General features: G+C 44.9%; 1 protein-coding gene and 1 non-coding gene across 3 annotated transcripts in view; both read left to right on the top strand.

The window, feature by feature from the left end:
- The first annotated feature begins 7,500 nt into the window (after window positions 1–7,500).
- Window positions 7,501–7,607, top strand: LOC150050031 (U6 spliceosomal RNA). The gene has a single exon (XR_016538748.1). It is a non-coding gene; the product is annotated as a U6 spliceosomal RNA (small nuclear RNA).
- Window positions 7,608–13,215: 5,608 nt separating this feature from the next.
- Window positions 13,216–22,770, top strand: part of Gpd1l (glycerol-3-phosphate dehydrogenase 1 like) — a 52,227-nt gene continuing 42,672 nt past the window's right edge. For both annotated transcript variants that reach the window (XM_090351799.1, XM_090351801.1), the window contains exon 1: window positions 13,216–13,433. In XM_090351799.1, coding sequence (XP_090207925.1) covers window positions 13,366–13,433 — 68 coding nt within the window. In that variant the 5' untranslated portion in view covers window positions 13,216–13,365. The remainder of the gene's footprint in view (window positions 13,434–22,770) is intronic.

Raw genomic sequence — 22,770 nt, 5'->3', positions numbered from 1 at the left:
TTATATGAAAATAATTTCTTGCTAAACTAAGGGAAAACAATAGGGTCCAGAAAGCATTACTATAACTAGTTTACCAGGAGGTGTGGATAGAAATGGGGTTGATAAAGTCCCTTCCTGGTGAGAACGGGAGAGTTGACAAAGAATAGAGTTATGAAGAGTTCGGGTCCTTCTCCTGCTGTCATGCCTGAGCAGCTCTCAAGGGCACTGATGAGCTGTTGGCTGCCTGTAACTTAAGCAGGCTTTGTGAGATGTGACAGTACACTTTTGGAGGAAGACCTTTCATTATGTGGCATGCATAAAATGTAGCTGTGAGATGTCCCGCTAAAAAAATAACATCAAAACCTTAAATACTCCAAGATTAAAGAGATATTAAGAAAAGGGCTCTTGGCCATTGGTGGCTCATGCTCATAATCCTTGTCACTCAGAAAGCTGAGATTTGAGGATACTGGTTCAAAGCCTCCCCAGATATGGAGCTTTGGCTCAAGAGGTAGAATGCTAGCCCTGAGCACAGAAAAGCTTAGAGAAAGAGCCTAGGACCAGAGTTTAAGCCCTAGGAAAACACACACACACACACACACACACACACACACACACACACACACACACACACGAAAACAAGTAAGCTCGTGGAAAATGGGTACATGGCCTTAATTTTTTTTAGAAAGAAATAAGGAAAGAGAAAGAAAGACAAGAAATAAAAAAGAAGAAAAGGAAAGAAAGTGAGCTTGGGAAAAAAATTAAAAAAGAAATTGAGCTTGGGAAGAATAGAAACTAACACAGCATTAATTTTTTAAGTGCACAGAAAAAGTAAGGCAATGTGAAACACTAATGTCACACAGAAATGTCACATGAGAAAAGTGGCAGGACCAGGCACAGAGGCTCACTCCTGTAATCCTAGCTACTCCTAGCTAAAGGATCATGGCTCAAAGCCAGCCTGGGCACAAAAGTCTGGGAGACTCTTATCTCCAATTAATCACCAGAAAACTGGGAGTGGTGCTGTGGCTCAAGGGGTAGGGCGGTAGCCTTGAGCTGAAGAGCTCAGGGACAGCACCTAGGCCTCCAGAGTTCAAGCCCCATGATCGACCAAAAAAATAAATAAATAAAAAGTGGCAGGAAGTTGCTAATCAAATGAGAAAAATTCACCAAAATGAAGATTTAAAAAGAAAAACACTGTGGGGCCTGGAGTTTAGCCTAGTGGTAGAGTGCTTGCCTAGCATGCACGAGGACCCGGGTTCAATTCCTTGGTACCACATACATAGAAAAAAGCCAGGCTCAAGTGGTAGAGCTCTAGCCTTGAGAAAGTCCAAGGACAGTGCTCAGGCCCTGAGCTCAAGCCCAGGACTGACAAAAAAAAAAAAAAAAAAAAAAAAAAACCCAAAACAAAAACAAAACACTCTGAAGAAAATCCGCAGAACCAAATACATGGAATAGAAAGTTGCCCACGACGGACTGGAAATTAGGTAAAAATAGGATCCTGATAACTTCACAGAGAGAGAAAATCCCAATGGCTCATACACAAAGGAAAAGAGTAGAAAGGAAGACTACAAGCTGCATTCATAAAGAGGACTAAAAACAAGGGTAGCAGACTGAGGTAGGATTGCTAGTTCAAGGCCAGCCCAGACTACATAACAAGACTTTGCTTCAAAAAACCAAACACAGCTGGTGCCAGTGGCTACACTTGTAATCCTAGCTACTAAGGAGACTGAGATCTGAAAAAGAGCATGGTTTGAAGCTCACCTGAGCAGCAAAGTCCAAGAGATTCATCTCCAAGTAGCCAGCAAAAAGCCAAAAGTGACGCTGTGGCTCAAATGGTAGAGCACCAGCTTTGAGAGGAAAAAGAAAACAAAGGGGAAGTGGTGCTGTGGCTCAAGTGGTAGAGAGCTAGCATTGAGCTGAAGAGCTGAGGGGCAGTGCCCAGGCCCAGAGTTCAGGCCCCATGACCAACAAAAGAAAAAAGAAAAAAAAACTGGAGGAACAGCACCCAGACTCTGAATTCAATCCTTAGTACAAACTTAAACATACACACAAACACCCACATACACACACACACCTAGCTACATAACACATCATCACCACCACTAACAACAGAATTTGCAGAAGTTATTGCATGATATTCTCTCAGTAAATACTGAGTAATCTAAGAGGAATGAGAACACAGGATCCAAGAAATAGTCTAGAACAACAAATTCTTTTTTTAATATTTTTATTGTAATTAATAAAAGGGTTACATGATATTTGCCAGATAGAAGGTGCATTAATTCACATACATTGATACCCTTTCACATGTCTTGGTCCCCATTACCCTCCCCCTACCCTCCCATCTTGGTTTTCCTCCCTTCCCTATCCAATTTCAAGTAACCAAATACAAATATATCCAATATATCAGATAACAAAGTGAGATACTGTAACAATATGAGATAACCAAGGGACAACAAAAGAGATGAGAGATAACGTAGTACATCAAGGACAACAATCATTCATTATATGGCTTTTGTTTCAATATCCTGGAGGTCCTTTCAATTAGCTTCATACTGTTATGGCCTTATGTATCAAGGTTTTGCTCTATTGCAAATCTCTGCTAGTAGAACCCAAGGTTTCTACTGATTTTGATAAATGAGGGAAGCCATTGAGCCTAAGTAGAACAACAAATTCTGAGACCATCACAAAGTGACTCTGGGAAGGAACATCCAGGAAAAAACAGAGTCAGTGAATTTTCTGATACATCTTATCATTTGTAGGAAATAATACGAATATGGTCCGATGGAACATGGAAAATAACCTTTAACAGTGAAAAGAGTTGGGCACCAGTGGATCTTTCTGTAATCTCATCTACACAGGATGATGAGGCCTGAGGAAAGAGGTCTAAAGCCAGGCCAGCTTGACCAGACAAAAGCGAGAGAGTTTTGTCTCCAGTGAATGAGCAAAATATCAGAAATGGAGTTGTGGCAGAGCACTCGCATTTGCGCAATAAAAAATGAAACAAACAAACAACAACAACAAAAAACGAGTTCTAGCAGGAGGCCCCTAGTTTATGCCTCATTAGACATATAAGAATGTATATGTGTTAGAGCTCCCCTATGACCCAGCAATTCCACTATTTGGCATTTACCCAACCATCCAGAAACTATGGCATACTAAATCCACTACCACAACAATGTTCATTGCAGCATTATTCACCATAGCAAAAATATGGAAACAACCTAGATGTCCCTCAGTTGATGAGTGGATTAACAAGTTGTGGTATTTGTACACAATGGAATTCTATGCTGCTGTCAGAAAAAATGACATCGCCCCATTTGTTAGGAAATGGAAAGTCTTAGAAAAAATTATATTAAATGAAGTAAGCCAGACTCAAAGGAAATTAGGCTCAATGGTTCCCCTCATTTGTCATAATCAGTAGAAACCTTGGGCTCTACTAGCAGAGATCTGCAATAGAGCAAAACCTTGATACATAAGGCCATATAGTATGAAGCTAATTGAAAAGACCTCCAGGATATTGAAACAAAAGCCATATAATGAATGATTGTTGTCCTTAATGTACTATGTTATCTCTCATCTCTTTTGCTGTCCCTTGGTTATCTCATATTGTTACAGTATCTCACTTTGTTATCTGATATATTGGATTTATTTGTATTTGGTTATTTGAAATTGGATAGGCAAGGGGGGAAAACCAAGACGGGGGGGGGGGTGGAGGGGAGGGTAACGGGGACCAAGACATGTGAAAGGGTATCAATATATGTGAATTAATGCACCTTCTATCTGGCAAATATTATGTAACCCTTTTATTAATTATAATAAAAAAAATTAAAAAAAAAAAAGAATGTGTATGTGTATAAGAAGCCAGGCATGGTAGCACACATTGTAATCCTAGCACTCAAAAATCTGAAGTAGAGCTGGGAAGGTAACAGTGGTAGAGTGCTTGCCTAGTATGCATGAAGTCCTAGGTTCAATTTCTCAGTGCCACATAAAAAGAAAAAGCCAGAAGTGGTGCTGCCATTCAAGTACTGGAATGCTAACCTTAAGCAAAAAGCTCAGGGACAGTGCCTAGGCCCTAAGTTCAAGCCCCAGGACTAGCAAAAAACAAAACAAAACAAAACAAAAAACCAAAACCAGACTGAGATCTGTGGTCCTCACATGGTCTGTTCTTGGTGAGGGCTCAGAGAGGAAGCAAGGCCTCCAATGTCTCTTCTCATCAGAAAACTAAGCACGTGGAGTGAACTCCTCTTCAGGCCTGATCACTGCCAGAAACCATATCTCTCAAGGATTCCATGCCAAGGATGGAGATTCTACCACACAAATATTAGGGGCACATAGCAGATGCTCTGTCTATCAAAATAACACAATTACAATTTGTTTGGTTGTATTTTAGACAGATTCTCAAAATATTTATAGCCCAGGCTAGGCTCAAACTCTTTAGTAGTATGTATTTATTTTTGAAACTCAGTACCTTACACTCACTTGGTTTGCTTGGTCAGCTGGTATACTACCACTTGAGCCACGCCCCCACGTCTTTGGCTATTTCTTTTCTTTTTGTCGGTCATGGGCCTTGAACTCAGGGCCTGGGCACTGTCCCTGAGCTCTTCAGCTCAAGGCTAGCGTTCTACCACTTGAACCACAACATCACTTCTGGTTTTCTGGTGGTTAATTGGAGCTAAGAGTCTCCCAGACTTTTGTTCCCCGGGCTGGCTTTGAACCATGACCCTCAGATCTCAGCCTCCTGAGTAGCTAGGACTCTAGGCATGAGCCATCACTGCTTGGCTGATACTTATTTTAGAGATGTACTTTAAAAATCTGGACTAGGGGCTGGAAATGTGATTTAGTGGTAGAGTGCTTGCCTAGCCTGCATGAAGTCCTGGCTTTGATTTCTCACTATCACATAAACAGAGAAAGATGGAAGTTGTGCTGTGGCTCAAGTGGCAGAGTGCTAGTTTTGAGCAAAAGCTCAGGGACAGTGTGCAAGCTCTGAGTTCAAGCTCCAGGCCTGGTGCCCCCCCACCCCCCCAAAAATCTGGACTGGCTTTGAATTGAGTTCCTTTGGATCTCAGCCTCCTCAATAGATAAGATTAAAGGCATAAACTCATCAGTGCTGATGTTTTTGGGGGGTGTGTACAATCTCTGGGGCTTGAACTTAGGGCCTGGATAGTGTCCCTGAACGTTTGTGCTCAAGACTAGTGCCTAAAGGGTATCAATATATGTGAATTAATGCACCTTCTATCTGGCAAATATCATGTAACCCTTTTACTAATTACAATAAAAAAATAAAAAGAAAAAAAAAAGACTAGTGCCTTACTACTTGAACCACAGCTTTACTTCCAGCTTTATAAAAAATAATAATAATTGGAAGAAAATCTCCCAGACTTTTCTGCCTGGACTAGCTTCAACCTGTGATCCTTAAATTTCAGCCTTCTAAGTAGTTAGGATTACAGGTATGACACAACAGTGCTTGACTATAGCCTTTACTCTGAAATCTCCTGCTTCAGCCCGCCAGCAGCTGGAGTTTCAGGTGTGTGCCATCCTATCTGGTCCACGGCTATTTTCTTAACTAAAACAGCAAGGTGCAGAACTGTATGGAAAATTATCTAAGCTGGCAGCTTGGAAATCCTCCTCCAGTGCTACCTGTCTCTCACCTGAAGTGCCAATTTGCAGGTCTTCTGGTAATTGATCCTGTCCTGGCTTACCTGTGGACTCGGTTCCCAGCTGCAGGCACTATTGGTTGAAGTCACCTTCAGTGGATCCATTCATTCTTCTGTGTCTGCCTTTAACCTCCAAGAGGCCAGCAACCCTTCTCTACCATATCCTCTGCTACAATGATGAGCCTCACCATAGTTCAGAAACAATGGAGCTAGCCAACCATGAACTGAAGCCTCTCAAACTGTGAGTGCAAATGCACCTTTCTTCACTTGAGTTATTTATCTCAGGTATGTTGTTATAACAACTATAAATGACTAACAGGATTGGCAAGGAAGAGAAGGGTTTATCTCAAGAAAGAACAAATACCTAGCAAGCCAAAGACAAAGTTCAAACCAAAGTACTGAGGGAGAAAAGGAGGGAGGTAAGGAAAGTTGCAAAATAGCTCCCCTTCTCCCTGTGCAGATGTCTCTAGGGTTGCCTTCTGTTCTGCTTCTTCTGGGTCATCCGTCCTGTATGTGAGACCATACCCACCTAAAACCTTGGGGGTTTTCAAGATGAAATTACCAGGGTTGAGCATAGTGGTAGATGTCTGTAATCTCAGATCTCAAAAGTATATACACTTCCTCATGAAGAAAGTGTAATTCACACTTGTTACTGCAACATGTCTGGGGTCTGTTGGTTCTCTTGCGCAGTCCCACTGCTTTTCATCTACTAGTTTCACAGGAAGTGAGATAAAAGCCCATAAATATTTCCAGACTGGAACACTGTGGTCTTTACCCAAAGATCTAAAATTTATCATTGAACTATCAACAGAAATATTAAGAAGGACAATTTCACTGGAAATGACTGGATCAGGACATATCACTCCAGAGTATGTGCTAATTAGGAAGAAAGCATTGGCAGGTAAGTGGTTTAGGATGGAGTAGGTAAAATATTTCTCTAGGGTGGCAGCAGTACATGCCTTTCTGGTTAGTGCAATAAGTTTAATCAATTCCAGTCCATAAGAATGCTTTCAGTGCCACAGAGAATTTTTTTTGCCAGTCCTGGTCCTTGAACTCAGGGCCTGAGCACTGTCCTTGGGTTTTCTTAAGGCGAGAGCTCTAACTCTTGAGCCACAGTACCATTTTTGGCCTTTTCTATGTACATGTGGTACCGAGGAATTGAACCCTGGTCTTTGGGCATGCTAGGCAATCACTCTACCACTAAGCCAAACTCTTGGCCCAGAGAACTTTTTTTTTTTTTTTTTTGGCCAGTCCTGGGCTTGAGCTCAGGGCCTGAACACTGTCCTTGGGCCTTCTCAAGGCTAAAACTCTACCGCTTGAGCCTCAGCACCACTTCTGGCTTTTTTTTTTTTCTATGAATGTGGTACCGAGGAATCGAACCCTGGTCTTCATGCATGCTAAGCAAGCACTCTACCACTAGGCTAAACTCCCAGCCCCCAGAGAACTCTTTAAAAAGAGAGATTTTGGGAAGTCAGGAGCTTGTGGCTCACACCATGGCTACTCAGCAGGCTGAGATCTGAGGATCACGGTTTGAAGATACCCCAGGTAGACATGTCTGAGAGACTCTTATCTCCACTTCACCATGCCAAAACCATGCTCTATCTCAAGTGATAGAATAGAAAAACTCAGGGAGAACACAAGGCCCTAAGTTCAAGCTCCATGATTGGCACAAACATAAAATTTGATGGGCCAGGAATGTGGCTTAGTGGTAGAGTGGTTGCCTGGGATGCATAAAGCCCTAGGTTTGATTCCTCAGAAAAAGCAGGAAGTGGCACTGTGGCTCAAGGGGTAGAGTGCTAGCCTTGAGCAAAAGAAGCTCAGGGACAGTGCCCAGGCCCCAGGGTCAAGCCTCAAGACTGGCAAATAAGTGCTCACTTCAGCAGCACGTATACTAAAATTGGAACGATACAGAGAAGATTAGCATGGCCCCTGCGCAAGGATGACATGCAAATTTGTGAAGTGTTCCATATTTTTTCATACTAAATCCACTAGCACAACAATATTCATTGCAGCACTATTTACCATAGCTAAGATATGGAACAAACCTAGATGCCCCTCAGTTGATGAGTGGATCAACAAGATGTGGTATTTATACACAATAGAATTCTATGCTGCTGTCAGAAAGAACGATATCCCCCCATTTGTAAGGAAATGGAAAGACTTAGAAAAAATCATATTAAATGAAGTAAGCCAGACTCAAAGGAACATAGGCTCAATGGTTTCCCTCATTTGTCATAATCAGTAGAAACCTTGGTCTCTCTTAGCAGAGATTTACAATAGAACAAAACTTAAATACATAGGCCATATAGTATGATGCTAAATGAAAGGACCTCCAGGATATAAAAACAAAAGCCATATAATGAGTGATTGTTATCCTTAATGTACTATGGTATCTCTCATCTCTATTGCTTTCCCTTGGTTATCTCTTATGGTTACAGTATTTTACCTTGTTATCTGATATAGTGGATATATGCTTAATTGGTTATTTGAAATCAGATAGGGAAGGGGGAAAACAAGATGGGGGGAGGGAAATGGGGACCAAGACATGTGAAGTAATGCGCCTTCTATCTGGTGAATATAATGTAACCCTTCTATTAATTACAATAAAAATATATGAAAAGAAAAGACTGGCAAATAAGTAAATAGACAAAACAAAATAAAAACTGAGACGAATGCTCCAAGAAGTTAAGAAAATTAATTATAAGTCCTGGGATTTTTTGGGGGGAGGGGGAATTTTAAACTCAGGGTCTCATGCTTTTTAGGCAGGCTCTCTTACCACTGAGCCATACCTCTGGTCCTAAGTGAATTCTTTTAAGTTTTCATTTTAGCAAGCTTTTATATAGTGGTTAACATTCTTAACGAGAAATGTTGTGAAGCAATGAGTCCCCTAATGAAATGGTATTGTCCCAGCGACATTAGCCCACCCCTTGTCTTCTGGAGAGTGCAGCCCTCTTGGAACAGGAGGCACAAGGAGGCCAGCATCCCTGGCACTACCATCTCCGACAATCAGGCCTGAAACTGGCACAAGAATGGCCACCTCTGCTGGGTACCGGTGTCTCACGCCTGTAATCCTGGCTACTGAGGAGGCCGAGATCTGAGGATCAGGGTTCAAAGCCTGGGCATGAAAGATCATGAGATTCACCTCCAATTAACCACCAGAATACTGGAAATGGGGCTATGGCTTACGTGGTAGAACACTAGCCTTGAGCTGAAGAGCTCAGGGACAGCACCCAGGCCCAGAATTCAAGCTCCACAACTAACATTGAAAAAAGAAAAAGAATGGCCACTTCCACTTGAGACCAGATCACTTGTTCTCACCCACTTTGGCTAATGCGTTCCTCACTCTTCTGTACTATACTTTCTCCTCTCCTCCAGGATTTCCACTAAGTACTGACATCATGTGTTTACAGTATCTGTAAAATGTGTAAAGAATATTCAACCTTCTGAAGAGGGTGAGTGAAAATGAATATGGTTCATGGTCAAAGTGTTTGTTATTGTTGCTGTTTTGTCAATTATAGAACTTGAACTGGAAGCTTGGGCCCTTTTCCTGAACTCTTGTGTTCAAGGCTACCACGTTGACCCATGGCACCACTTCTGGTTTTCTGGTGGTGTACTGGAAATAAGAGTCTCTTACAGTTTTTCCTGCCTGGATTGGCTAAAAACTACAATTCTAAACTCTCAGCCTGGTGAGTAGCTAGGATTACAAGAGTGAGCCACCAGTGCCAAGCTCTAAGTGTTCTTTAGTATATGTAATAAGTGGATAATGAAACCTGTTGACACTATTTCAAGTAGGATGAGGCAGGAATCTGTTTTGGGATCTGCTTTGTTCTTGTGTCTCAATGATGTTCCCATGGCCGGCTGACCTCCCTCGGCCCAGAAGCCTCTCCTGAAAATCTCCACTCAGGAATCTTGTCCCTATTCTTGAGTTCTCAGCAAAAATTTCACCCTGGACCTTATCTGAAAGTTTACAGTCTGCCTCTGCTGCAAGGATATTATACAGTCTGCCACCACTACAAAGGCATTTAAAAGAAACTCATCCTTGCATATATAAAGACCCTAGCCTCCCTCCTCCCCATACACTTGTTTCTCTGATCCTGCTTGGTGTTACATGGAGCTCCTCTGCAGCCATAATTAAAGCCTGCTCTGCTGAGATCTCTGCCTTCTTTTTCTCCTTTTGCGTGGTTGATCTTTCCTAACACTTATGACACAGTATCCTAACAGGGAGTAGGATAGGGGAGAGAGCTGGAAGGGTGAGGTTGATCAGGACACATTGTTTGGCATGTGTACAAATGTCACAGTACAACCTCTTGTACAGCTAATGGGTGCTAATAAAATACACAAATACGTTTTTTTCAAAACAGAACTAACCTATTGCCAGCAAACTGCCAGTCTAAATTTGCATCTATCCTTTTTCTGTTTTCTCCTGTTTCATCTAGGCACACAAAGCATTTTCTATCTTAGTGATGTGTTTCACTTTGCTTATTTCTAAACAGAAATGTGATCACTACTGCATTGTAGCTTGCTTTATTCTCTTATCATCACATTCATTAGTTTTACCTACTTGGTTTTTGTCTTAACCATCATAACGAGTCTATCAAACCAATGAGCACTTGGTCTGTGTATTGAGGCACAGGTTGTAGATATCAGGTGTTAGGTCTGTGAGGGACAAGGTGTCTTCACAGAATAGTCAGGCAGTTTATTATGCAGGTTGTTGTAGTTACTTCCAGAAATAAGAGTTTCCACAGCAAGTATAAAATGTTAAGTCCAGGAAGTGGTGATGTGGCTCAGTGTGGTAGAGCACTAGCCTTGAGCTGAAGAGTACAGGGACAGCGCCCAGGCAGAGTTCAAGCCCTATGACCCCCCCTCCCCCCGACAAACACACACACACACACACACACACACACACGTAAAGTATCCACCAAGAAAAGGAAAAAAAATAAAAGTTAAGTCCCAAAAGAAATCATTTGAGGTAAATCCTTGTGTATAACAGTGAAGTAAGACTTCACTGTTTCACTGGATGAATGCATTTTATAATACAAATGGAACAAGAAAAGTGTTTGCATTTGGACCACTAATTGAGAGCAAGGTATCAGAGAGGGAATGAAGAACTGCCCTGCTGTACCCACCTCATTGAAATATTTCTGTACTTAAATACAGGAAATACCAGATAATTCTTTTACATAATTCCCAAAATAACCTAATAGTGAATCTGCTTGCATCATGCTAATGGGCCTGCTAGAGTCTTCCTTCCTTCTTTTCTTCTTTCTTTCTTTCTTTCTTTCTTTCTTTCTTTCTTTCTTTTTTTCTTTCTTTCTTTCATGGGTCATAGGGCTTTAACTATGCCTGGGCACTGTTTCTGAAATATTCAGCTCAAGGCTGCCAACCCTCCCCCTGGCCTGGGTATTGTCCCTGAGCTCTTCAACTCAAGGCTACCACCCTACCCTTGAGCCAAACCCCACTTTCCATTTTCTAGAGGTTAATTGGAGATAAGAGTCTCAGGTACTTTTGTGCTCAGGCTGGCTTTGAACCTTGATCCTCAGATATCAGCCTCCTGAGTAGCTAGGATTACAGGAGTGAGCAACTGTGCCCAGCTCTAGATTACTTATTTCTTTAGACAATGTTCTAGATTTTTGTTCTAAGGTTCTCCATCTGTTGTTCCTCCTCAGCCTTTTGAGACAAGATGCCCTTATATAGCCCAGACTGGTTTCAAACTCACAATTATCCTATCTCAGCCACCAAGTAAATATTGGGATCACAGGATTTTCTTTTTTCCCAGTAAAGAGGTTTTGAACTTGGAGCCTGGGTGTGTCCCTGAGCTCTTTTGCTCAAGCCTAGTACTCTACCACTTTGAGTTATACTCCATTTCCCGTTTTCTGGTGGTTAATTGGAGACAGAATCTCATGGACTTTCTTTCATGATCTGTCTGAGAACATTGATCCTCACATCTCAGGCTCCTGAGTTGATAGGATTACCAGCAACTGGCTAGGTGTTTGTTTTTGCAATAACTTTTTGACCATTAAAAAGAAATTTTAAGCTGGGTGTGGTGGCTCATACCTGTCTGTAATCCTAGCTACTAAAGAGCTAAGATCTGAGGATAGCGGTTCAAAGCAAACCTGGGTACAAAATGTCCATGAACCTCATACCTCTAATTAACTTCCAGAAAACCAGAAGTGGTACTGTGGCTCAGGGAGTGGGGTGGTAGCCTTGAGCTGAAGAACTCAGGGACATCACACAGGCCCAGAGTTCAAGACCCAGTACAAAGAGAGAAAGAGAAAGAGTGGGAAGGAGGGAGGGAAGGAGAGGGAGAGAGGCAGAGAGGGGGAGGGGGGAGGATCTGGCAGAGTGCTAGTGACTCATGCCTACACACTTGGTTATTCAGGAGGCTGAAATCTGAGGATCAAAGTTCAACCTGGGCAGAAAAGTTAATAAAGGAAATTGCCTGAAGTGGAGATCTTGTTCAAGTGAGAGTACCAACCTTGATTGATAAAGCCAAGCAAGTATGAAGCCCAAAGTTCAAGCCCCAGAACTGGCACAAAAAATAAAAAAATTAAACCTGAGTCCTGGCTTAGGATTCTGATGGAATTGATCTGGGTTTCCTGGGTCTAGGACATGAGCTTAGCCCCAGTGACAGTGCTAATTTAACCTAGTTTAAACGATCATATCCCTCTCAAACATCATCGAGTTCAGCGTCATTTACAGACTGATACTTAAAATGAATAATATCCTATTTATGAGGACAGACGAGAGCATGTCTCTGAACCATAATGACAGCCTTACAGGGTAGCTCATGCCTATAATTCTACTTACTCAGGAGGCTGAGGTCTGAGGATTGCAGTTTGAAGCCACACTGGGAGACTCTCATCTCCAATAAACCTTCATAAGTGTGGAGCAAAAAGTGGTAGTGAAAAAAGAAGACTTGAGAAAAAGAAGTTCAGGGACATTGCCCAGGCCCTGAATAAAGTCCCATGACAGTCACCATTGAAAAGCAGCAGCAGAAAAATAAAAGAAAAAGAACGACAGTCGCAAGCCAACAAAAACAGGGCTAGTTAGGACCAGGCAAAACCATGCAGGCAAGTCCTGCCTTAAGGTGTGTGAGTGTGACCTCCATACCCTCTCCTCCATTCAGTTCCTGATTGGACTCTAGGTAGATCAATCTCTAACCCTGAAGTGCTGCAGGCCAAGGCCTCAGAGGATCCAAGTTCACCAGGAAGTTCCAAAACTCCTGACTACCTGTCCTTCTAAGGCAGAGGCTGGAGAGACTGTGCACAAAGATCTGGCAAGTCCAGTTGACAGGGGAGTTTAACTGAGAAGCTGACCCCAGGGTTTGAACTGGCAGTGGAGGCTCCTGCAGCGCAGGGAGAGGAGGGACGAGTACGGGGACCCCCTCTCCCCAGGGCGGGGTAGAACCTCCTCTGTCCCAGAGGGTGCAGCCCAAACCCCAGGGCAGAGATGGCCATTCGTGCCCCTAGACCTGGGTGTGCACGTGGGCGGGGCCATGGACTACATTTCCCGACAGGCTTCGGGAAGGGGTGGGGCTCTGGAGTAGGCCGCGAGGCCAAGGCCAAGCGTGCGCGGAGGTTCTTGGGAGGCTGTCAGCTGTGGCCCCGGCGGCCTCCCGGGCGGGGTGGCTGTGGCCATTGGCCCGGAGGAGTCCAGGGCGGGGTCGCCGCGCACTCTTGGGGCCGGGTCGGGCGAGCGAAGACCTCAGCGGGCCGGGGCGGGCCGGGCAGAGATGCATCGCGCCGGCTTGGCCATGGCAGAGGCGCCGCTGAAAGTGTGCATCGTGGGCTCGGGGAACTGGTGAGTGTCCGAGCGGAGGGCGGGCGGGCGGGCGGACCGGCGGCGCGAGCTCCGCCTCCAGGAAGCCCGCGGCCGGGCGAGGGGGGCCGCGCGCCCCCGGCACGGCGTGGGCACCGGGCACCGCGCGCCCGGGAGGCCGCGCGAGGCTGGCGCCCGGGAGACGCCCGGCCTGCGAGCCCGCGGCTCGGCGCCGGGCGGGCAGCGCGCACCCCGGGCTCCCGTCTGCGTGCGGCCGCAGCCCGCCTGCTCGCCACCGGGACGCGGGGCACCGGGGCCGGGAGGGCTTCCTGGCCTGTCTCGGCGGGGGCTGGCGCGAGGCAGATCCACCTGTCTCTGACAGCGCGTCACCACCGCGCCGCGTGCGTGCGGAAGAAACGCCAAGTCCAGAGGGGCCTCGCCCAGGCACGTGGAGGATCCCTGGAAGGTGTCTGCGGGGGCCGAGCCGCCCGGCTCCGCTTCCAGCGCGGATGAAGCACTTGGCGCCGCTTCACCACCGTCAGCTCCGAGTGCCGGTTGTTGGCCATCCCCGGAGGATGCCTTGGCGTTTGGGCAATGGAGGGGAGCCTGGGAGGAAGGAGGCAGAAGACAGCACCGCCATTCCCACCCTCTTCCCCGAGGCTAGGCATGTTTCCCCTTTGGGGCCAGGATGGGCGTTCAGCGCTGTGCCCCCAGGGCCTGCCTCACAGCACAGCTCAGTCTTCTCCACTGTTGGAGGCATAGGGAGGAGGTAAATGGTGGGGGTCCTCCTGGAAGACTTGGCCCAGAAAGTACTTAAAGAAACCTGACCTGGATTCCATCCCACGAGGCCAGTCGCTTCTGGCAGGGCTCTTGTTGCTGGCATCTAACATTGGAGGGATTGCCTTATTTATTCTTTTTTGTGCAGGTATTGAGGCTTGAAGTCAGGGCCTTTGCACGGTCCCTTAATTTTTTGGCTCAAGGCTAGCAATCCACCACTGGAGCTAGAGCTCCATTTCCAGCTTTTGGGGGGTCAGTTGGAGGTGAGTCTGTAGGACTTTCCTGCCCAGGTTTCCTGTGTGGAGAAGTCTGATTTCTCACCTGTCCTGTCATGAACTTGTGTGTGTATGTGTATTGATACTGGGGCTGAAAACTGGATCAGGGAGCCCTCCTTTAGTCTTTTCCACCAAGGCTGGTACTCTTACCACTCCAACCAGGGCTTCCAAATGTTGCTAGTTAACTGGATATGAGCCTTTTGGATTTGTATGCTTGGGCTAGCTGCAAACGTCAGCCCTGATATCTGAGCCTCCTTAGTAGCAAGCATTCCAGGCATGAACCCCAGGCATATGGCTGTGGAGTAATATTTAATTATCTCCATTCTCCCTCACCAGCTTCTGAGATTTAACATCTCCCTTCATGCCTGGCATGTGCTAAGTAAATTCTAATACCTAAAAATACCTTTTATTTTTTTAATGCTGTAGATTGGAAGGGAGGGCCTCTTAGATGATAAGAATATGTTCTAGCACTGAGGTACCAAACTGACTTTTTTTTATGGGGGGGCTGGACTCTAGGCCTGGGCACTGTCCCTCAGCTCTTCAACTCAAGACTACTGCCCTACCCCTTGAGCCACAGTGTCACTTCTGGTTTTCTGGTGGTTAATTGGAGATAAGAGTTTCAAGTTCTTTAATGCTTTGGGCTGGCTTTGAACTGCGATCCCCAGATCTCATCCTCTTACAGGTGTGAGCTACCATGCCCAGCTTAATTTTTTTTCCAGTCCTGGGGCTTGATTTCAGGGCTTGGACACTGTCCTTGGGTTTTCTCAAGGGTAGTGCTCCACCACTTGTGGCACAGCACCATTTTCGTGTGTTCTGTGTATGTGGTACAGAGGAATTGAACTCGGGGCTTTGTGTATACTTGGCAAGCACTCTACCACTAGGCCACCCTCCCAGCCCCCAAACTGCCTTTTTTTAGTATGTTGGTCTTGGGGCTTGAATTCTGGGCCCAGGCCTTGTCCCTGTGCTCTTCAGCTCAAGACTACCACCCTACCTCTGCAGCCACAGCCCCACTTGCAGTTTTCTAGTGGTTAACTGGAGATAAGTGTCTCTCGTTCTTTAGTGCTTGAGCTGGCTTTGAGCAGTGATCCTCAGATCTCAGCCTCCTGAGTAGTTAGGGTTATAGGTGTGAGCCTCAGTGCCCTGCTCAAACTGACTTTTAAAAATATCATTCTATTTTATTAGGTGATACAAATATAGATGCTGAACTTTGGACAATCACCCCACCACTGACATATTACCCCAGGCCAATATGTACAGGGTTTGAAAACCCATAGGTGCAATAAAATACAGAGGAAACATCTCCCATCCACATTTGTCCTCCTAGGCTTTCTCTCCTGAGGAAACGCTGGGGTTACTCTGTCCCTTGGGACAGAGTCCGTCAGACCCAAGGGAATGTTACACACGAGTTTGTCTCCTCCCTTGGAAATACCAGGATACTGTGCAACCAGCAACAGAATGTTCTGCGTGACTCCTGATGGTGTTACTTGTGGTCCCCTCTGGAGAGCTTTATTTGGGCCTGGCTCTTCCACATTCATTTCAAGGTCACATCAGTGTGGTGTCTGTCACCACTGGAAAGTGTCCACTTAATACATGGTTGTCTGTCTCCTCCCCCACCCCCTCCTGGGGATTCAGTAAACTCAGGGCCTCACTTCATTCACATGCGCAGTCCAAGGCATGTTCTCTTAACATTAGTTTCCTCTTCTGTCCTATTTGACAAGCAGCAGGTCCTTTCCTGCTGGTGGAAGTGGCCCCCATTTTGGCTGGTTGGATTGGGTCAGAGTAATGAACCTCCTGCACCTTCCACAGAGATTTGGCAGCTAGCCAGCATATCACCATTCTCATACACTGGACTGTTTTCTTGGCTTGCTCCAGCGAAGGAAATGGAGTAGAACTTGGCCATCAACATTGAGGCACTGCGGTTGAGAAATGTTCTTATAGTTTGGGCTGGCTGCCTACCCCATGAATTACTAGATGAGACAGGAACCATTGTTGGCTTCTCTGCCACTCCCCTCCTGTGTGAGAGGAGGGGGATCTTCACCTCCCCATAAGTTTCAAGCAGAGGGGCAGAAGACAGCATGGAGAGAAATGCCCAGAGGGAGCATGGAGTGCTCAGCACTGGTTCAGTGGTTTGGCCTAGGTAGATACTGTGGCTTTCTCAGACATGGGGACACCCAGACACAGTCCTTGCTTTTAGCCAGTTTACCTTCAGGTGTCAGATAAATAAGAGCTTAGAAGATAAGATCAAAGGAATGCAGAGTGGAGTGGAGGTGTGTCCATCTCCAGTTTAGAAATCACACTTAAAATAGTGGTTCTTACTTGTCTACTTGCCTCCTGAATCCTCACTGCAGCTAGATCTGAATCCTATTCCTTGAGGGCAGGACCAACTTTTTCTAAGGGGCTTTTTTCTGAGGGACTTTAGCCTCTAGTAAAAGACTGGACCTACCCTTGTAGTTGGGTTCTTTCCTCAGGAAAGTCAGAGTTGCTTCAGCAAACTTTACACTGGAGACTTGGAAGTAGCTGTGAGTGCTTGGGTGGGTAAAGGTGCTGAGTGCCTTTAGCTGTGAGCTGGGAAGTGATCCCACTTGCAGTGAATTCAGCACTTGCCAGGAACTTTAGCCAAGAAGGACCTGATGGCCGAGCTATGAGGCCACCAGCAGAACTGTCTTGTCCTTGTCTCATCTTCTAGGTGGATGAGAGAGGAGGCTGCTTCTCCACCCTTGGCTGTAGGGGAAGCACCTGTAGTTTCTGACCCTATGACTTGTTACTTGGAAATATTTTTTCCAGGTTTCTCCAGAGATGTAACAAAGTTTCTTTGTCTGTACCTTGGAAAGATCACTCAGGAGAAATGCAAAATGGAGTTGCAGAACTAAATCACCTTCTGAGACGGAAAACATACTCCATCCTCCTTTGAGGAAAGTCAGGGCAGTAGGATCCTGAAGGGCATAGGATTCAATTTCTTGAACTTCTGCCCTAGTCCTAGCATGGCAGCCAGCAGGATTTGGGTGAACTTTTTGAATCATTGCTTATATTGGTATTGGCTGTCTGAGATTCTGGTTGGGATTACAAGAGATTGTAAATTCTGCCTAAAGGAAACTCCAGGCAGTTCAGGAGAAGAGGGTTTATTGTGTGAGGAGAGCAGACTTCCTGTAGCCCAAGATGGAGTTGGGCAGAGAAAGAGTTTATGGGGGAAGTGAGACATTATTTGGCAAGGGTGGCGGGGGGAATATGGCCCCAGTGGAAGTGGATGTGATCTCAGAAGATGGGAGATACCTCAGACTGGGGGACCTCCCATACCCTCACCTATGCCAGTTGCCAGGGTTACAGGCTGGGCAGGGATTTCCAGGGTGCAGAGGGAGAGAGCCAAGGGAAGAAGTCATTTTAAAATCCAGGTGGACCTAACAGAGATGATCTTCAAAAGAGTGGCTAGCAGTGGTTTTTTGTTTGTTTGTTTTTGTTTTGTTTTCCTTTTTTTCTTTTTCTTTTTTTTTTGTTTATGCTGCTACAGGAGTTTGACTCAGGTCCTGGGTGCTGTCACTTAGCTTATTTGATCAAGACCGGCACTCTTACACTCTAAAGTAGTAGTGACACAACTCCATTTCTGGATTTTTGGTAATTTATTGGAGGTAAGAGTGTCAGATTGCTGCTAGGAGTGTGGTGTAGTAGTAGAGTGCTTGCCGGGCATGCATGAAGTCCTGGGGCTGTGGTTCAAGTGGTAGAGTGCTAGCCTTGAGAAAGCTCAAGGACAGTGCCCAGGTCCTGAGTTCAAGCCCCCAGACTGGCAACAACAACAACAAAGGAAAATTTCAAGGCTGTTCCTGGGCTGACTTCCAAATTAGAACTTCCGGTCTCCTTCTCCTGATTAACTTGGATTACAGGTATGAGCCACTGATGCTCAGTTGGTTTATTTCACTGGTTTCATCATACTTGACCAGAGCTATCTCTATAAACAAGTTGGACTTTGGTCAAGAATTGGAGACAGAGGATGGAAGAGAAGACAGAAGATTTGAATGACTGATTGGCAGTAGATAGTTTTTCCAGGCTTGTTAGTTGCTCTTCATAGTCCTGGCCGTTTTCCCAATTGTAGGTCAGGGTTAGTGTTGGTCCATTTTGTAGGTCTGGCTGAATGTGACACTCCAGCTCTTCACCCTCCTTGGATACCTTTATCTGTGTTGTTCCTTCTGTCTTGCTACCTGGAGAGCTGTGAAGCAGTCTAGGTGATGATAATTCCTCTCCTCTGTGATCAGAGTGCTCCCTTACCTGTGGACGGTAGATGGACTGTGCAGACATCTTCTGCCATGAGAGCTGGAGGGAGATTGTTGTTGATTTTTGTTTTTCATTTTTCTTCTTCTCCTTCTTTTTTTTTTTTTTTTTTTTTTTGGTCCTAGGGCTTAAACTCAGGTCTTGGGTCTTGTCTCTTTTTACTCTTGGATCTACTACTTGATTCATAGCTCCAGCTTTTTCATGGTTAATTGACTCATAAGAAGTCTCCTGGACTTTCTTGCCCCTATGCACCCTGATCCTTTGAGTTCAGCTCTGAGCCTTGAAGGAGGCCTTGATAGATAGGTTAGAGCTGAGCTGAGAGAAAATTTGGTTTCTCTCCAGGGTTAGCATTAGACCCTGTGTAAAACTTGGAAACCTTACTGCCTGTGTGTCACCCCCAGAAGCTGGATCTCTTTTTCTTAGGAACCCTCATCAACTTTATGCTTTTCTCACTCCCTGTTTCCTGAAGGAGATACTAGTAAGGACTGCCATCCAGATTATAGGATTTTTCCTTGCTACCATTATTGTTCTCATCTTAGATGATATAACTGAATTTAACTCAACGTTAAATAAAGGTGAAATTTAACCCAGATGTTACTTTTTTCAACCCCCCACCTTTTTTTTTGTCATTCCCAGACACCGTCCCTAAGCTTGAGGCTAGCATTCTTATCAGGTGAGCCACAGCACCACTTCTGGCTTTTTATGTTTATGTGGTACTGAGGAACAAAACCCAGGGCTTCATGCCTGCTAAGCAAGCACTCTACCACTAAGCCACATTCCCAGCCCCCAATCCCATATTTCTATAATGTCTCATCATTTTCATTCCCCCCTGGATCATCTCAGTACCTGTCTAGTTTGACAAATACTGGACTATATAATAATGTAGCTTCTCATTTCCTTCCATATAGCGGATCATATGATCTCTACCAGGCTTGCTCAGGGCTAAAAAAAGGAAGCAGTTTTCTTGGCTTATGAACAAAACCAAAAAAAAAGTTCTAGAATTTGTGTTTCTCCATCCCTAGTGAAGAGCTCTGAGGTAATAGCCTAAGCACTGGAGCACTGAACATCTGGAAATACCCCCTGGATAAAAGCAGTAATTCATGTAGCCATCTCAGCCAGATGGAAAAGGTCAGCAGCCAATAACCTCCCCCCTCCTCCTCCTTTTTTTTGTTGATCATGGGGCTTAAACTCAGGATCTGGGGGCTGTCCCTGAGTTTTCTTGCTCAAGGCTAGTGCTCTACCACTTTGAGCCACATTTCCATTTCTGGTTTTCTCATGGTTAATTGGAGATGAGAGCCTCTCATAGATTTTTCTGCTTGGGCTGGCTTGCACCATGATCCTTAGATCCCAGTCTCTTGAGCAGCTAGGTTTACAGGCCTGAGCCACTAGCATGTGGCTTCTTCTTTGGACACATTTATGTGTGCTGCTCCTTTTGTCCCACTACTACTTGGAGAGCTGAGAAACAGCCTAATTGATCTCCTGTAATGAGATGTGCTCCCTTCTCCATGGGGGGTGAGATGGGCTGTGCTGGCACCCTCTGCTGTGGGTTTTTGAGTGGATCCACTCAAAAGTAGGAAGTGTCTTCATGGACTAGACTCATTGGCTCTCAACTCATCTGAGAATTGAGAGTTTATGCCAAGGGTCTTCATAATAGCTGGGTCATTGTAAAATGCAATATGGATGTTTGAAATTAGTATGGATAAGTCCACATTATCATCTATAATTGGATGATCAAAATTTTATATCCTGCCTCATTTGTACTTGTGCTGATCTAACCATAAATCGCACATTCTTTTAGTCTCACAGCTCTTTTTTAGAAGGCTGGGAATGTAGCTTTGTGGTATAGGACTTACTATGCACAAGGATCTGAGTTCAGTCCCTCACTCTGCAAAAAGGTTTCTGTTTATACCTTGAGGTTATTGATTTATTTATTTATTTTGCCAGTCTTGGGCCTTGAACTCAGGGACTGGGCAGTTTCTTTGGGCTTTCTCAAGGCCAGGGGTCTATCAGTTGAGCCACAGCACCATTTCTGCCTTTTTTTCCCCTATATATGTGGTACTGAGGAATCGAACCCAGGTCCTCGTGCATGCTAGGCAAGCACTCTACCACTAAGCTAAAGTCCCAGCCCCTATACCTTAAGGTTATTTACGTGCCATTCAAATAATTTGCCTAAGGTGTACAATGCAGTGGTCTTTTCTGTATTCACGAATATGTGCAACATTCACCACAGAACATGAGTTTAGTAAATCCATACCTAGGCAGGATGTAGTGATTCCTGCCTGTTATCCCAGCTACTCAGGAGGGGAATTGTAAGTAGGTAAATCTGAGAGTAGCCACTAGCCAAAAAAATCACAGCAAAATCTACAGCAAAAAGGACTGAAGGTGTGGCAAAAGTGGGCAAAACACTTGCTCTAGCAAGTGATGAGGCCCCAAGTTCAAATCCCAGTACTGTGAAAAGAAAACCAACTCATACCCATCAGCTTGAACTCAGGGCCTGGGTGCAGTCCCTGAACTTTTTTGCTCAACTAGCTCCCTATCATTTTGAGCCACAGCACCACTTCCCGTTTTCTGGGGATTAATTGGAGGTAAGAGTCTTTCGGACTTTACTGTCTGGGCTGGCTTTGAACTGTGATTCTCCGGTCTTGGCCTCCTGAGTAGCTAGGATCATGGCATGAGCCACCTGGTTTAAATTCAAATGTTTGTCAATTTTTTTTTCCCCTAATCCTGGGCAGTGAACTCAGGGCCTTGTCATTCTGTCCCTGAGACTTTTTTGCTTAAGCTAGAGCTCTACCACTTGAGCCACAGTGCCAATTCTTGCTTTTTTCTGATTATGAAGTACTGAGAAATTGAACCTAGGGCTTCATGCATGCTAGGCAAGCACTCTACCACTAAGCCATATTCCCAGCTTCAACTAGCATCCAAATTTAAAAGATGAGATGTATGGCTCAAATGGTAGAGCCCTTGTCTAGTAAATCCAGCCCTGATTTTAAGCCCCAATATGCAAAAAAATTAAAAAAGAAACATACAGGTTCTAGTAGCTTATACTGATAATCCTACCTGTTTTGGATGCTGTGATCTGAGAAATGTGGTTTGAAGCCAACCCAGGTAGGAAATCCGTGAGACTCTTATCTGCAATGAAGCACCAAAAATGTTGGAAGTGGAGCCATGGCTCAAGTGGTAGAGCACTTGTCTTGAGAAAAAGAAGTTCAGGGAGCCAGGAGCGTGGCCTAGTGGTAGAGTGCTTACCTAGCATACACGAAGCCCTGTGTTCCATTCCTTGGTACCACATACACAGAAAAAGCTGGAAATGGTTCTGTGGCCCAAGTGGCAGAGCACTAGCCTTGAGAAAGCCCAAGGCCCTGAGTTCAAGTCCCAAGACTGGCAAAAAAGAAAAACAAAAAAAAAAAGAAAAAAGAAAAAGAAACTCAGGGATAGTGCTAGGCCATGAGTTAAACCCCAGGATTGGTAACAAAAAAATAAACTTAAATTCTAATATTGTTTCAAGTATCCCACATTGATTTTCTTTTCATTCTTTTTTTTTTTGTTGTTTGTCATGGGGCTTGAACTCAGGGCCTGGACCCTGTCCCTGAACTTTTTTCACTCAAAACTAGTGCTCTACCACTTGACCCAGTGCCACTTCTGGTTTTCTGGTGGTTAATTGGAGCTAAGACTCTCCTGGACTTTCCTGCCACGGCTGGCTTTAGCCTCCTAAGTAGCTAGAATTACAGATCTGAGCCACCAGTGCCTGGCTTTTTTTCTTCATGTGTACACAGATACAAAGAGTGTTTTGGGTTTTTTTTTCCCCAGGCACAGATCCCTGTAATCTGGTCTCCTTCACAATCCTTCTGCCTCCAACCAAGAGCTGGGCACAAATTACCACACTAAACTCATAAGTTAGTGCCTTGCAAGAAAATACAAGCCAGCCTGAGTTCCATCTTCTTCGTTGTACTTGCAGTGCGAACACTACCTCTACTTGCAGCTTCATTTCTCATTTTTCATTTCTCATTTCACAGTTGTGGTAGTCCCAACTCTTGATTCTTGATTACATCTTTTCTTTTCTTTTTTCT

This window comes from Megascapheus bottae, chromosome 18 (assembly GCF_031878675.1).
Source record: "Megascapheus bottae isolate mThoBot1 chromosome 18, mThoBot2.hap1, whole genome shotgun sequence".
NCBI classification, from domain to species: domain Eukaryota; kingdom Metazoa; phylum Chordata; class Mammalia; order Rodentia; family Geomyidae; genus Megascapheus; species Megascapheus bottae.
This window is presented reverse-complemented; position numbering and strand designations above follow the sequence as displayed.